Source organism: Chanos chanos, chromosome 2, assembly GCF_902362185.1.
Source record: "Chanos chanos chromosome 2, fChaCha1.1, whole genome shotgun sequence".
NCBI lineage: Eukaryota > Metazoa > Chordata > Actinopteri > Gonorynchiformes > Chanidae > Chanos > Chanos chanos.
Genome location: NC_044496.1, coordinates 37,627,311 through 37,644,308, shown reverse-complemented (window position 1 = coordinate 37,644,308; position 16,998 = coordinate 37,627,311). Strand labels below are relative to the sequence as shown.

The following is a 16,998-nucleotide window of genomic DNA, read 5'->3' as shown; positions in this document are numbered from 1 at the left end:
TAAGGAAGTGGTAATCTAAACCACTAATGCGCGGTTTCCAAACCATAAAAATGGGGAAGTGGGCAATACTTTTATCAACACGTTGTTTTGTAAAATGTGGGATATTTGAAAAAAAATTGGAATGAAAAAAAGGAAAACAAAATTTTAAACAGCGCAAACCGTGTTTTTCTGTGCGATTTAGTAATGTGCTTCACAACATCTGGACCGTTTCCTCTAAACCGGCCAACGCCCTTTAGAAAACTCCACAGCAGCCTACCGTTTGATGTGAGTATATTCTTTAAAAACAAATCTAAATCTCCATCCTCCAACACTCATGAATATAAGGCACTCTGTTAAACTCGCACACATTTTCAGCAAAAACAAACGGAAACGAGTTTTGTTACGTTTTATATCCAATAACCACGGAGTAATTCAGTTCAGCTTTTCGTTATTTTTATTAAGGTCACGTACATAAAATCATATCAAAATCTTAAAAGGTCTGAAGATTTTTACAACAGAGTTGAACACTTGGCCACAAAACAACTCACTATGCGTCAATATACAGGACACTCGATGTCGCCTTACGCTCTTGTGCGCAGGTTGGTAGAAACGGACTATATTTATAAAAAGAGAACATCTTTTTTCTGGGCTTACATCACATATCGACATTGAGAATATCTACCGACCTATAATCTAATAAAACACACATGAAAATACTTATGTGTGACATGCCACGAACAAGCATCTCAGAAAAGAGAGAGGACACGCTCAGAGCCAGTCCAAAGAGGCGAAAGGATATCACGCATCGATCGTCAAAGAGATTACGGTCACACATTTGAAATCTCACATTACATTTAACAAAGTCAGTTGAAAGTGGCCTGCTATTTTTTCAGGCACATATCACATATTGTGACAACAGTTAAAGTCCTTTCAGGTGTCAGAAGAACAAAACAACAATCAATGTACGAACTCATGCGTTTTAGCGTCGCTGTCCAGCATCGAAACATGCTGAAACAGATAAGTGACCACTTTGACGCCCTGCTTAAAATGAACATTTCAGGCTTTCATGACAGCTACCGTGATTCGAATGAGTAGATGCTTAAATGCAAAGTGGAGCCGTTTCTTTATAGTTCACTTTTCGTCGATCAATTAATTTCCAAGTTATCTCGAGCTTAATCCTGTTCGGTCTGCACACAGCCTAAAATGAATCGTACATAAGATATATAAATCTTACGTTATATGACAAGTCATATAGGTATACATTTACTGCTAAAGTGTTGAGGTAAATAAAAAAAGCACCTTTATCAGGGCTTATCTTAACATGACGTGAAATAATTGGTCATTTACCTGATCTGGAATGTGATTTAGAGTAACTATTTTACACACTGACCCTTAGCAAAGAGTAGCTCAACGACTTGGCTCTTTGTAATTGCCGTTGATTTCCTCGTTGATGTTCACCGCTTCAGCGCCAAGCGGCAATCTATCGCTATATTCAGAGCCCACTTCGAATTCCTCCTGAGTTTTGGACTGCGAGCCAGGAATGGACTCCGTAACGACGCTGCCTTCTACTTCTTCCCCGTCTCCCTCTTCGCCTTCAGCATCACCCTCACCATCTCCAATCTCACTAGCGTCGAAATTTTTGTCAGATTCCACGAAAGATGCTCTTGGATCAAAATCAGTTGCTATGTGTTTCTCCATCTGATCTGGGTTCTGAGCTTTCATAATCAGCTTGTAGGTCTTGCCTTGGTACTTGTATAACAAATGGCAGCAGGTGGCCCCAAGTAAGGGCACGGTAGCCAAAACCAACAAGAAAATGCTAACCACTAAAATGATCAGCAAAGATGGGATTTTTTTTCTAGTCGTGAAGACAACTTGGACCTGACAATCCTGGCCTCCATAGGTGAGACAGAGGGTGTAGTTGGTACCAGGCTGTAAGCCTTGGAAACGATAAGCATTTACACCATCTTCTATCTTGGACCACTGAACCACTGAATGCCCATTTCCCGTGCTTACGCAAAGATACAACATGTCCAGAGTGGCTTTTTTGACCGGGTTTTGGTACAGACTAAAACCATCTTTGTTCACAATTTCCAGGTCTTGTGGCTGACTGAGATGTAGATTAGCTTTGCTTCTGGCCAGCTGCAGAGGGTTGAGTTGGACTTTGGCCTCTGTCTCTGACACCTCCAGAGCAATCACTCCAAAATCAAATGTGTACTGTTTGAGCTCATCCAAACTCAGGTTGAAAGCATGGTTAGATATGTATTGTGTACCATCATTTATACCGCACTTGCTGGCAAAAGGTGAATTAGCAGATCCTGCATCAATTTGCTCAGAATTCCCAGTCACAGAAGATGAACTAGTTGGAATGCTTTTGGTCTTCTCTTCGGACTTGGTCCAAGTGATGACATTGTTTTTGGAACCCTTAGACCCAGGTTTGTTTACAGGTGGATGTATGCCTGCTTTTGCATCAAGCACAGAGTTAATGGCATGTTTCTGAGTGCCCAGCACAACCAGTTTGACTCTGCTCTCTGCTTTGCCCATTTCATTAACAGCAGAGCAAGTGTAGTTGCCCTCCTCTTTTTTACTCATGCGAGGAATGATCATGGTGCCATTTTGAAACACCAGGAATCTGGTATTGGTGGGTGCACCATTGATGGGAATGTCACTGTTCTCAACAACAACAGGCAAAGGAAATTTCATTTGTTGGTTTCCAGCAAATATTTCCCACTTTAACTGAGGCTTAGGGCTCCCCTTAGATTCACAGTTCAAAACGACCAAATTTCCTTCATAAAGGTCTGTGTTTTCAATGTTGGGCTGGTAGGTTATGGTGACAGTTGGCATCTTGCATTCCAGTTTGGGCATTTTCGTGACCAGTGCACCTTGCAGGTGGGCGGGAGCTTCGCATACAATAGATTCCTGCTCAGGGATGGAGATTTTGGCCTCAGTGATCCAATCCCGTAGCCACTCCAGTTTGCAGGAGCAAGTGAACGGGTTATTATAAATCTGAAGGTGAGACATGGCTGTTAGAGCATCAAAAGTACCCTGTACGATGGTCGTGAACCTGTTATTGTTAATGCGTAGCGATCTCAGGTCTTTGAGGGTGGAGAAGGCATCCTTAGGCAGATTCACCATTTCATTATTGCTCATTTTCAGAAGCTGTAATGCAGTGAGGTTAGACAGGTCCTCCCAGGGGAAATTAACAATTTTGTTATGGCTGATGTCCAGATTCCTCAGCTGTATCATGGGGGCAAAGGTGTCTCTCTCTATGGTTACAATTTCGTTATGAGCCAGCCATAGAGAGGTCACCTGAGTGACGTTAATAAAGGTTTTGGATTTCAGCACTTTGATCTTGTTAGCCGAAAGGCTAAGGGTGGTCACATTGGAAGGCAAACCCACCGGAACCACCAGGAGGTCTTTGTATGTGCAATCAGCAAAGTGATGGGCGTACTTATCCGAGCAAGTGCATTGCTCAGGGCAGCAATTGACAATGCTAGTCATTGCAGTCCATAAAGCAAAGAGGAGCAGGTACCCAGTCGCCATTTTCAGCACCTGGAAAGAACACAGTTGTCAGTGTTCTGCATGCTGAGAAAATCTTAGATACAAATTTCAAAGAGCACAATGCAGGCTCTACTTTAGGAAACAATGTGACCTCTAACCTCCTGCTATCATCTGTGTAAATGTGGGCTACTGTGTTAGCACTGAAGGACACAGAGATCTTGGTCACAGAATGCACAGAACTGTGATCATTGCAGTCAAACAGTTCTTAACGAGCTGAAAAGTGTTTTTCTCAATTATCACCATCCATCAGTCTATTCCACTAGAGGGATATACAATATGGAAACTGCGCGCTCTTGAAGCTGTTAAAAAGCCCATGCAAACCGTATGCGGACAGTGTGTCTAACTTGAGAAATCGCTGTGTGTACCCGGCGCCTTCAGATAGCTAAATACGTTTCATTTCATATATACTGAACTGGAACAACTTAATTGTTTATGAGCGATCAAATTTATGAACTTGAGGAGACAGCATAACTGCTATTTAACGCCATGCGCTTCTTTTGTTATAAGCTCATTAAGACATTATTCTTTTGATTAAAACCGAAAGAGAGAAATGCTTTTATTATCTGGGCTCATCTTATCCCGAATCTAGCTGCTGGATCCCTGCTGGACGGTTTGGGACAAAGTCTCACACATTCATTTGTGGTCCATATGGTCCATATCAATAGTGCTGATTAGTTCGTAATCATCAATATGTGCCGTTTTTCAAAGAAACTTTAATTGTCTTTAAGACCGGACACATGTTTGCTAAATTACAGGTTTTTGCAAACGTGTTCGTATAAAATTCACACCCATATAAATGTGAATTCATTTCCAAAGTTTCAAATAAAGCATCAATGATGTTGTCGATTCGGTAATTGTATGTATGGTCCGCATACACAAAGAACAACACCAACAAACTTTACTTCTACAATGGTTGTGCTTAACCTCTGCCCTTGTCAATATCACCTTACCTGGGCATGAAATCTTCCTCTCCCCGCAATTTAGATCGACAGCACACTTAATGAAATTGAATACAAATATTCAGTGATCACACGAAGAATAGTCCCCATACATAGTGAATCCTCTTGTATGAGTTAGGAAGAAATTGTTGTTGATGGACGGCAGATGAGACATTTTAGTCTCCGTGTGATGTTGAGCAATCCAAAGGCTGTTCTCTTGCGATCGAGTTTGAGCAGAATTCATTGCGCGTTCCCGCCTCCATAGTGGAAGGGGAGGGATTGTGAACGCGCAGCCTCTCCCTTTACTTTAGTATTAAAGCTACAGGAGCTTTGCTTTCCCTGAGGAATGTTTATAATTTAGATACTAATGTTTAATTCATTATTTTGTGCTCCTCAAAATAATCTCTCCTCCTTGCTTGGCTGGTGTTGTAATTAAAACTTGAGACAATCTCAGGAAAAGATCCGATGAAATTTGAGAAGCAGGTTGTTTGATGTGGTAATATATAAAATGTAAAACCTTTTCCTTCTCTGTCGCAGTCAGTGCAGTTCACATTATATGTGCTATGTCGCGACCGTTCGTTTGGGTTCTGAAGGAATCGTATGCCACTGGCGCGTGAGAGAGAATCAGCCAATAATAAAGAATCAGTATTATTCATCAAGCCTTTGAACGTATCATAATAGGTTAACGGCCTTTCCCAAAACAATATCTTATTGATATTTCTCCCAGTACTACTAATTCTAACACAATTACACATATGACACACATCCCTATTATATAACGCCACCAAAGTTTTAAACTGTTAGGCTACTGGTTATCATCTGAGAGGGGAAAAATCGTAGAAACGCAAATAGTCCTCTTTGTGGTTTAATCAAAGTAATAATAGAAGGGCAATCAAAATATTATACGCGACTGTCTCTTCTATGTAGTAGTATTAGAAAGAAAGAAAGAAAGAAAGAAAGAAAGAAAGAAAGAAAGAAAGAAAGAAAGAAAGAATTTAAATGGTTCAAACATACGTCTGCCAGTTTTCAACAAACCCTAAATCGCTGACAGCGCAATAGGATTTCTTTCGACTGCCGTTTTGTCTCTGTCCAAAATTGTAGCAGTTATATTCATCAGGATCTATTTTGATATTCCTTCACTTATTTAGGTGGACCCACAGTCACCATATAAGACAGGTGCGGGATACCAAATACTCAGGAGACATGATTCGCGGTATTAACATATTGTAGGCCTACTTTATCGTCAAAGGCCGATTTATCCTGTTTGGATTCCTAAAGCTGTAAATGGAGTCAAAAACACGTGGCTTTTTGTCAGTATACAGAACAGAGACGAGTCAGTTGGCTGAGGCCATTGAGTAATTTGCTACACCGAGGGTTCCAAGCGTCGGTTCATTTTAAGACGTTTAGTAGGCCAATGTTGGCTTCGCTTTTATTAAACTGATTCTCAGTTCAGCTGAACGAGAACGTAAAATATGAGCGAAAACAATGATAGGACAAATATTTTTTCTTTCGCTGGCTTGATTTCAAATGGAAAGGAACAATTTAACTTTCAGTGTGGAATTAATTAAAGGTCTGTAATATATTGTTCAGTGTCATATGGATACGGATTATAGTTAAATGCAGGGGGAACAATTCGAGTTAAATAGAGAGATTTCAAGATAATAAATCCTGAGAAGGCACTCTTCGTATAAACCTGTAAAATCCTTTTATATGAAGTTAATTAATAAACAAAACGAGGGTGAAAGCTAGAATTTAGAAATTACTGGCAGAGAAGAACTATTTTTCAAAGGAAGTAGAAGAGGTAAGAAGTCCTGTCAAAGAGCCTTAATAGTCCTGTTTGAACAACAGGTTAAATTACGAAGAAATTTATGTACTCTGTTTCGGTATGAATGGTGTTTTTGCCTAATGACAAAGCGTATTTTTTACGTAGGCCTATTTAAGCCTCCACATTTCTTTTGCTCTCCCGTACGCAAAATTGAGCTTTAATGGTGTTTATCCACGGACCATCTCACGTCCACTTAGTATATTTAATTAAACAGTTTTCCGTTTGAATTCTCACCGGGGACTCTATCATACCGCTACTTATGCGTACAAGCAAACTGCCCATACCAACCTTTTTACCTGAATCTTTCCATAGAACAGTTCTATTCAAGAGATCTTTTAACCCACTCTTCAAAGGCTTTTTAAACATCCTCTGTGTTATTACATTTCCAACGAATTTATAGGAAATTCGTTAAACACAAGTAAATACAAGGTAAGTAAATACCCTGTTGCTTAATATGATTAATTTGAAATCATATTTTATTTTTGGCTCGTTGCTGCCCTCTTGTGTCTAGCTCTAGACATGCTCTGTCAAACCTGAATGTGAGCGTAATTTGCGGGGGGCTCCTGTCGCGTGGGACTCTTACAGGAAGTCTTGCTCGCTCTGCTTTCACACGTTTTACTAAATGAGGGGATTGATAAAAAGCTGATAAACTGAATCGGGTTGGTCAAAGCACAGAAAGATTTTAATCATGCAACTCTGTGAGCCTATACGTACAAGTGGCAACGATTTTAAAGAGGTCCTCAGCATTTTCAATAATTGTCTGCAGTGCAATTCAGCCATGTTCAGTACAAAGTCATGCAACTTCAGCAGTGTTATTACTTGTGGTTTGTGCAGATGAGGCTTTTCAGAATGACACATATGCATTTGACAGTAGCATGCTTCTCACACTCCATTGGGACAAGGTTTGATGTATATGCATTAAAATGAGTATTTATCTGACTGTGCTGCACATAGTCACAGATTTAAATGGAAAATGCCCTGCTTTTATTATCTTTTGCAGAATTAGTTAGGCCTATTTGGTGGCTCTTATCTCTGTAGGTTCAGATAGAGCCAATTTATGAGTGGAGACTTATTCCACCTGCGGTAACCTAGATGGCATAAGCCCTCTCTCTCTCTCTCTCTCTCGCTCTCTCTCTCTCTCTCTCTCTCTCTCTCTCTCTCTCTCTCTCTCTCTCAGAGAGAATTTGTATTTAAAACAAAACAGAAAGGAAGGAAATGAGACAGCAAAAACAGATCACTGTCTGGGTGGCCAACTGTGTGTGCTCTGGCCCTTTCTTTGAAGTTTTGTCTTGAGCAAAACCCCACGTGATGTTTTTAACTATCCCACTTCAAAACAGTGTTTCTTTTCTTCTCATCACATCCCCATGGCAAAAATAAAAGATTAAACGTAAATTAATTGTAAACATTATCAATCATCTGACAAATAAGAGTGAGGTTGAGCCACAGCCCATGTTAAGATCATTTCATATGTGACTGAGTTCTTAAATAAAGGTAGTCAGATTTAACCTGATATGCATACTTGAGACTGAATCCAGATTGACAATAGCAGAAATACACAAGCCTTGAACACTTAATATATTTCATATAACAGATGGTTAGTTTTCACTGGTGCTCAAAGAAAAACAAAGCAAAACAAAATCAAAAGGGCCAGTCAGCAGTCTGTTTAGACAGCTGGATAGATAGACAGATAGATAGATAGATAGATAGATAGATAGATAGATAGATAGATAGATAGATAGATAGATAGATAGATAGATAGATAGACAGATAGATAGACAGATAGATAGATAGATACTTTGTTGATCCAAGATTCAAGAGATTTATTTGTCACATGCTTGATTGTACAAGCACAATGGCAGTGACATGAATTGCAAAAACTCTGGTAACTGTGTGAAAATAAAGCTAAATCTCAATATAAATTTAAATAAAGAAAAAGAGAAAAATATATAAAGCTACATACAGGTAATGAGAAACAATATAAGAGTAATATGAATATAAACAAAATAAAAATAACAATATAAGCTATGTACAGGGAGGTAAACAGTTGTAAGTGTATGAACAGTTGCACTAAAGTGTATAAACAGTTGTAATGAAGGTGCTACAAATGATTCAAAGTGCAAAAAGGTGCAGGTGTATGAACAGTTGTGAAGTAAAGGTGTTGCAAAGATGTAGTGTGCAAAAATGCAGTGTGCAAAATCGGTGCAGAGTATGTGTCGGATGTGTGTTATGTGGTTTAATGAGTATTTATGATCCATATGGCCTGGGTGAAGAAGCTCCTCCTCAACCTCTCAGTCCTGGCCATGGTGGAGCGGAGACACTTGCCAGAGGGCAGTCACTGAAACAGGTTGTGGTTGGGGTGGTGAATGTCCTGGACCTACACTGGTGATGCGTTCGGCACACCGGCTCACTCCGTGAAGAGCTTTCCTGTCCAGAGAGTTGCAATTGCCCTTCCTGGTGGTGATGCTCCCAGAGAGCACAGACTTTACTGTGGCAGTGTAGAAGCATTCTGCAGCACTGTAGAGATTTCCTCAGTCTTCTGAGGTGACACAAGTGCAGCCTTGCCTTCTTCACCAGGGTGGTGATGTGTGTAGTCCCAAGGGAAATTTAGGCATCCAGTAGCTTATATGACACATACAGAACACCAATACACATAAGAATAACAAAAAATCAGCAGTGAAATGATAGTCTAGCCACCAGAGCCACTACAGAGAGCTGTCACTCTGATAGATTATGTGCCAATGCAAGGTAATTAACCATGAAAGAATAATATAAGAATTTAAGAATAATATAAGAATTAGGCAGATAGCTAATCAGAACAACCCCTGAGCAAGACACCAGTCTATCACAGGGTCAACAGACACACTGACAGCCACTGTCAGAACCCTCTCTTGATAGTTAATACCAAATTTCATGGTTATACAGTAAAAGGTCTAGGATTAGTTTGCAAAAGTAGGTTTTTTGAAAATCCAGTACAGTGGATGAGTCTGTTCAATTCATCATGACCCAGGGATTCAGGGGAAATAAGGTTCACAACTCTAGGACAATCGGTTCAAACGTTACAAGCAATAATTTACTTTGAACTTTGGTGTGTTGGTGGCACTAGAGCAGGGGTGGGCAAATCCAGTCCTGGAGGGCCGGTGTCCTGCCGTTTTGTTTTCACCTCTTAGCTACCTGTTGATTCTCACTTTGAAAACAGGTGTGCATGCTCCTCAGCCAATCAGAGACTGTATTTAGTTGGTCGACAAGAAAAACAGCAGGACCGTGGCCCCTCCAGGACCGGATTTGCCCACCCCTGCACTAGAGGCAATGATTGACTGACCCAAAATGTATTGCCTCGATACTTGGACTGTGCTCTATGAGGGTGCTGAATTTCACCAAAATCCACCAAGGGTTTCTATGGGCTGCCACAGAAACCCATTGAAAATCAGTAATGCCAAGATGGCCGAAAAGCAAAATAGCCAACACCAAGGTTTCATAATGTTCCAGTTAAGAGCCTTTATTGTGATAATGTACAAGGAGTTTGGTTGAAATTTCTGCTTTGGTTCTAAAGTAATGAGTATTTAAATATGTTTTTCACCGTTTTTCTGGTATAGCGCCCCCATGTGGCCAAATTTTATGAGACATGGTGGGTACTCACTATTCCCCCTGGCAATTGAGTATGCCAAGTTTGGCATCAATCAAACCCAGCATTGGTTGAGATATAGCTCATTTCCTGTTTTGGAGTCTTCACCATCGAATTTCATTGGATGACAGCGGCTATATCTTTTGTCCTAGCAAAATTCTTTTGATAACTTTTGGTCGGACTGCTCTCTGGATGGGATCAACAGTCTAGGGCTAGTTTACAAAAGTAGGTTTTTCGATAAAATCAAAAAGGCAGAAAATGGATTATGGCAGAAATTAACGCTAATGGGTGCATTCGGCTCATCAAGACCCAAGGATTCAGGAAAAACAGATCACAACTCTAGTACAAACAGTTCAGAAGTTATAAGCAAAAATGTACCTTGAAATTTGTCCTGTTGGTGGCATTACAGGTATGCATGGATTGACCCCAAATTTGATGCCTGGATACCTTGGCATGTTAATTTGGCACGTTGATAGACTGTCAAATTTCATCAAAAATCATCCAAGGGGTTCTATGGGCTACCACAGACTCCCATGGCAGAAACAATAACAATAGTGAAGAGTTCTAACAATTACAATAGGTGCCTGCACCTTCTGTGCTTGGCACCTAATTACTGTGAATAATACAAAATACAAACTGAAGATAAATATGTACACAAACATGCAAAACAAATGTACGTAAGGCTAACATAGCTAGTAACCAATGTTGGATTTTCTTGTAATTTTACAAGTAAACGAACCAGACCAAAAGCGCGCTTGAAGAAAAGCTTTATTTGGTGGTGATGGAGTCCAGCAGTATTTCTGCCTGCGAAGCTTAACTCAGAGAACTGCTACTGTGATCGGCCTTTTATACCATGAAACAAATGGCAACAGACAATAGGTTTACAATATTGCATAATGCAAATCAGAATCTTGGTGTTAATGCTAAAGGCCCCTTTTGTCTGTGGTTGTTGCCATTTGCCCATTACCGGTTGTATTTTGCTTAATCAGTTGCTCTTGGCTCCAACTGTAATGTGGTGCCAGAGGTGTGAAGCTTTCTTTGTAACTATGGTAATAAGACCATCAGGTTCAACAGTTCTCTTGTCCTAAACCATGTCTGTTCAGATGATACTATAATCTTACACCAGCAGTTCAGCAGCCTAATGACAGAATGCAGGTGAGCATGGGTAGCAACAGAGATGCAGCATCACATCTAATAGTCCGTTGCAACCTGCCATCTGGGAGGAGTTGAATACCCATATGGCCTGGGAGCTAAAGACTTTTTCAGTTCTGTCTGTTGAGCGGGATTGAGACAGCAGTCTGCCACCAATCATATTCCTCTGCCTAGTGATTGTGCTGTGCAGGGGGTGGCAGTAATTGTCCATGATGGACAACAGTTTATTTAGGGTCCTTCTCTCTACCACTGACATAAGGGAATCCAGCTCCGTGCCAACCACAGAGTCAGCTCTCCTCACCAGCCTGTCCAGCCGCATACCATCCCCCTTCTTAATGCTCCCTCCCCAGCACCACAGCGTAGAAGAGAACACTGGCAACAAATGACTGGTAAAACATCTGTAGTTTCCTACAGATGTTGAAGGACCTCAGCCTCCTCAGGAAACAGAGCCAGCTCTGCCCCTTCCTGTAAAGAGTATCAGTGTTTGCTGACCGATCCGGTCTATCTTCCAGCTGCAGCCCCAGGTACTTGTAGGTCCTGACCACCTCCACATCGACTCCCTTAATGGAGATCGGTAGCAGATGGGGCCTGGGCCTTCAAAAGTCCACCACCATCTCTTTGGTTTTGGAGATGTTCAGCTACAGATGGTTCGACCTGCACCATTTAACAAAGTCCTCCACTATGCTCCTGCACTCCCCCTCCTGTCCACCCCTAATACTCCCTAGAATCGCAGTGTCATCTGAGAACTTCTGCATGTGGCATGACTTAAGAGCTGTACTTAAACTCAGAAGTGTAAAAGGTCAACAAGACAGGGGCAGAGGTGGATAGTCCATGATCCAAGTCACCAGGTCCACCCTCATCTCTGTCAGCTTGTCGCTCAGTAGGAGGGGCTGGATGGTGTTGAAAGCACTGGAGAAATCAAAGAACATGATCCTCACAGCACCACTCCCCTTGTCCAGGTGAGAGTAGGCCCTATGTAGCACATAGAGGATGGCATCTTCCACACCCAACTTCTCCTGGTAAGCAAACTGCAGTGGGTCGAGTGCATGGTGGATCTGGAGTCTAAGGAGATGGAGCAGCAGTCACTCCAAGGTCTTCATTATATGTGATGTCAAGGCAACTGGCTTGTTAGAGAGCAGTATTTCAGTAATATGAAGGCAACATCTAAAGGTATCCCTAATGTTTTTTCATTTGTTTGTCTTTAGAAGCTATAGACATCATCTCACAGATACCTCCTGATGTTTTTGTGCAAAAATTATAGCAGTGGTTTGGTACATGCACTGCAGCAAGTTTTGAATATGGCAGCAACTGAATTTAAAAAAGCAACCCTATTCCTCAAAAAGCCATGTCTTCCCCTAGACTCTGAGACTACATCGTATAGTATGTTCTTAGAAAGAACAAGAATATCAACATGGTCACTTAGAAAATGAATCAACACCTACCAAAACAGACATGGGTCTTATTTTCTTTGTCATATCCTACTTGTATTTGTGTTGTTGCCCTCTTCCTTAACTCAGTGAGTAAACAACCCCAAGAAAGAATGTTGGTGCACAATTTGTTCTGATCAAAACTCTGGACAAGATCCTAATCTGAAACATAACTGTTGATGTCTGTGGTAACTCTCCCCTCCCTGGCTTACAGTTGTAAGAAGAAACTTGTGAAATGATTTGGATATCTGCATTAATAGCTCCTAAAATGTGATCTGATCTTGTTCTAAATCATGATACTAAAATAAGGACAGTCTTAATCACCAAAAAGCACAAACAACATATTTCATTGCACATCTTTTTTGACTGTTTAAACAGTCAAGGTCATGAATGGAAAAAGTATGTAAGACTCCAGGATCAAGACATCTTGAAAAGAGATCTGATCTACGTTTTATCCACTCATATTAACACATCATTTTTGTTACCAGCTCTTCACAGTAGAATTTTGTTGAAGTGCATTATAGCCAAATCAAAGGATATTTTAGAGGACTTCAGAGGAAGTGTTGTTGAAGCTTTTGACACTGGAAAGGGTTACAAAAGGATTTCTAAAGTTTTTGGCTTTCATCATACCACACTCAGGTACATAGTTCACAAATGGAAGAAATTCATCACCCTTTCAGCCCTCCTTAGGAGTGGGTGTCGTACAAAGATTGGTGCAAGGCCATGTTGTACAGTCCTCATATAGGAGACAAAGAGCCCTCGGCTGAAAGCTAGGCATGTTCAGGCATCTTTCACACTGATAATATCTACGTTTATGGGTCTACTATAAGAAAGCACTGAACAAGAGCAGTGTTCATGAGAGGTAACCACAGTGGAAACCAGAGCTCTCCAAAAAAAAAAAAAAAAAAGATTGCTGCCTGTCTTAATTCTTAAACCTTTCCTCAGATGTTCTACAGCACTACCGGAAGAATGTTCTGCAGACAGATGAGACAAAAGTTGAACTTTTTGGTAAATGCAAACAGTGTTATGCTTGGATAAAACAAAACACTGAATACCGACACTAAAACCTCATCTCAACTATGAACCATGGTAGTGGAAGTGTAATGGTGTGGGGTTGCCTTTCAGCCTCGGGGCCTGGACATCTTTAAGTCATTGAGGAAGCAATGAACTCCAAGTATCAGGAAATTCTGCTGCAGAATGTCAGGGTGTCTGTCTGAGATCTAAAACTCAAAAAAAGCCAAAACACAGGAGTAAGTCAACAACAGAGTGGCTCAAGCAGAGGAAATGACACATTTTAGGAAGACACATTTATAAGGCAGGCTGTTCAAGCAATACATTCCATAAATATACAAGAAACAGTTAAGTCTAGAAGAATGGGCTAGAATACCTCCTAACTGCTGTGCTGGTCTGTTTGAACCATTTGGTACAGAAAGGTACATCACGCCATCTGCAAGCACTAGAGGGTGCCACACGTTAGGGGATGCCTCAGAACTCCACAGAGTGATGTCACCATGGAATCCTGAAGGATAATGTCATCTCCACAGCAACTGGAGACTTATCACTTACACCTGGAGGGTTTTCGAAGTATATGGTTTTGTGAGAAACAATAGTCACTAATCTCAGTTCCAGGGGGGTATTCCAAGTGCGTGGTTTAGTGATTAACCCGGCTAAATTAACTCAGAGTAAGTAGTAAACCTCCTAACAGAACAGCCCTATGGCTTTGTTTTGCTAGGGGAGCCATAGGGCTCCTCTATTAGGAGGTGGACTACTTACCCTGAGTTAATTTAGCCGGGTTAATCACTAAACCACGCACTTGGAATACCCCCCTGGAACTGAGATTAGTGACTATTGTTTCTCAGTTCTCATTCTCTTTCTCATTGCCTGTTTAAATCTTTCTGTTAACAATCTTCCTTATTCAGTTCTGGACTGACCTTTGTGTATTCAGATTTTAGACATGAATATTCACTCATGAAGCTCGCAAGTATTTTCCTTAGTTATAGCTTTTTCTCTCATTGTAGAGGTTTTCATCCTCAGTATTTGATTCTAGTTTTCTGGTTTCAGTAAAGACTCTGGTTCACTTTATGTTGTTTCTCCTGTGATTTGCAATGCCTGTTCTCACACTGCACCTGGCTCCACTTCACTTAAAAGATGCATCATGTATTGCGTCATAAATTATGTAGTATAAAGGTAAACAGTAATTTGCTAAAAAAAATCTCTAAAATGTTCCTTATTTGTCAGCATGGGTGGTCTTTCAGTTGAACGAGTGTTGCAGTTCTGATGTGGATGTACAAAAACTAGTTAGGGATTGTGTGTATACGTGTGCCAAGTTGAGAGGCCTAGCTACTGCCAAGCTGAGTGCATGTGCCATTGAAGTAGTTCCGGTTCTGGATAGTTCTTGAACTCGTTAGTTCCTTACAAGTTCCTCAACCTCAGGACTAAAAGGCTGCACAGAAGACCATCCTGGGCCTTATTAAAAGGAAATGTCTGCTAAAGAAGTGCCCGCTTTGTAATGGGGTGTCTTCAAGAGCTCGCTACTGAATCTTATGAAGATTTGGTTGTATTCTTGTTTTTTTACTGAATGTTTTTCATCTTGTGGTGGAGTACAAGTGAATTACATTAACGGTCTGATATTTTAAGACTTTGACTCAAACAGCTGTTGTTTTTTTAACAGGCGACCTGTACATTTAGCAATAATTTTTTATGGTACCATACTGAATACTCTTACCACTGCTTTGTTAAACTCCTAAAATGACCAGTTTGGCCGCACCCGTTTTAAGCTACAGATAAACCGCAGCTAAGCTCATGACACAGCAACTGCCACACCAAGTTTAATGCTGTGCTATTTTAAGTAGGATCAGCTTTGTTGTATTGCCTTCAGGAAGTGGGATAAAAATAAGACATTCCCCTTTTTTTTGTATAGCAGCTGCTGGTGTTTGGAATGTTTTGATACATACAAGCCATTTAAGTTTTTTTTTTCCTTTAAACTTTTGTGATGATTCATTTATATTTAGTGTATATCTTGGGGCACTATATCAAAAATGCAGGATTTGTGGTACTGATGTAATACCATTACGCAGAGCAGGAATTTGTTGAGTCATGACACTAACCAGAGCAGAGGAGGTGACTGAAATGGGAGGGAGTGTTATTAAAAGGATCTCTCAGCACACTTAGCACACTGTTCATATGTCAACACAGCAAATGAGACATAGTCTGACACACTACCCACAGACGGCTCCTCGCTGCAAGGATCTGCAATAAGGCCTTTAATCCTTGTCCAGTCAACTGTGTCCCAGCCTAATTAGCCTAAGTGACAGGGAGACTAAGGTCACGTTAAAAACACAGGAAGTGAGCCTTTGTTAGCTCCAGATTAAGGCTAAGGAGGATAAGGTCCTCCTTTGGAAATTCTGGGTTTTGGGGTTCTCCAGCCAGAGCATATTACATAGCCTACACAAGAGAGGTTTCTATTGAGTGTGATAGGGCACTGACTTCTCCTCCTAAGTACCTCCTGTGTTTCAAGCCCTGGAACATTTGCCTGTGTTATCCAGAAACATAGTGTTTGTATAAATCATATGCATAGTATATATAATTAGAAACACAGCTGAGACCGGACGAGACGTGGCTCCAATCTCAGACAGACAAATATGGCCTTTCGTGTGTGATGATTTAGTGAGGTTGAGTGGTCTGGGATCTTCCCAAAGAAAAAAATCTTCCACATTACATAGTCCCCTGTGTTTTCACAACCACCATCCTCACCATCATAAACAAAACCATGATGCATTGTACCTTTGTGTCTACTTGTGCTCCCAGTGGGTATCATAAGTTCCAACAACAATAAATGCTAGCATTTCAAAAAAGAGGTTCAGCTCAGGATGAAAGAAAAAACTGTAAGGGAAAATTGGAGTTCCCTGTAATGAGAGTTGCTAATTCTCAGAGACAATAAACTTCAGATGTGATGAATCATTCACCTTAATATGATCATGGGGGAAGCTAACCTCAGAGATAAAGTGCAGTTCTCACTGAGGTTAAGGAGTGCAGAGCTTTTCATACAGTAAGGCAGACCAGTCCAAGGACATGTGTGGGGATTTACAAGATAACTTTACTTAAGGAGTGCAGGATACTTAGTGTTTGCTCCCCAGGTGGTACAGACACACAGTTCACTCAGGGGCCTTGTCTTCTACATAATAAATGCTCATTGTTCTAACACACAGATGCATTTTTCCAGCATATAGTAATTAAGCAAGCACAGGTCCCTATAATACTGATACTTCATCATGATAATAGTCATGAGACATACTTTCCTTTCAAAAGTTGCAGTCATGATGCAAAGCGATATTTTTCCCACAAAACAGAAATGTAATTTTGCACAGATATAGACTTAGAGTTTAGCTACATATCCCCAAATCTAGGATGGGGTACCTAGTTGACATATTAAATTCTAGAAATACCCAAAAAGAAATGCAAGCAAGCTTAATGAGGATACTGGTAACTTTTAATATC

The 16,998-nt window shown here is 40.7% G+C and overlaps 1 protein-coding gene across 1 annotated transcript; it reads right to left on the bottom strand.

Annotated features, from left to right (window-relative positions):
- Window positions 1-1,358: 1,358 nt before the first annotated feature.
- islr2 (immunoglobulin superfamily containing leucine-rich repeat 2) lies at window positions 1,359-3,519 on the bottom strand. The gene has a single exon (XM_030766807.1). It carries the CDS (start codon window positions 3,517-3,519, stop codon window positions 1,387-1,389), a length of 2,133 nt encoding a protein of 710 aa, XP_030622667.1. The 3' UTR covers window positions 1,359-1,386.
- Between the last annotated feature and the right edge of the window lie 13,479 nt (window positions 3,520-16,998).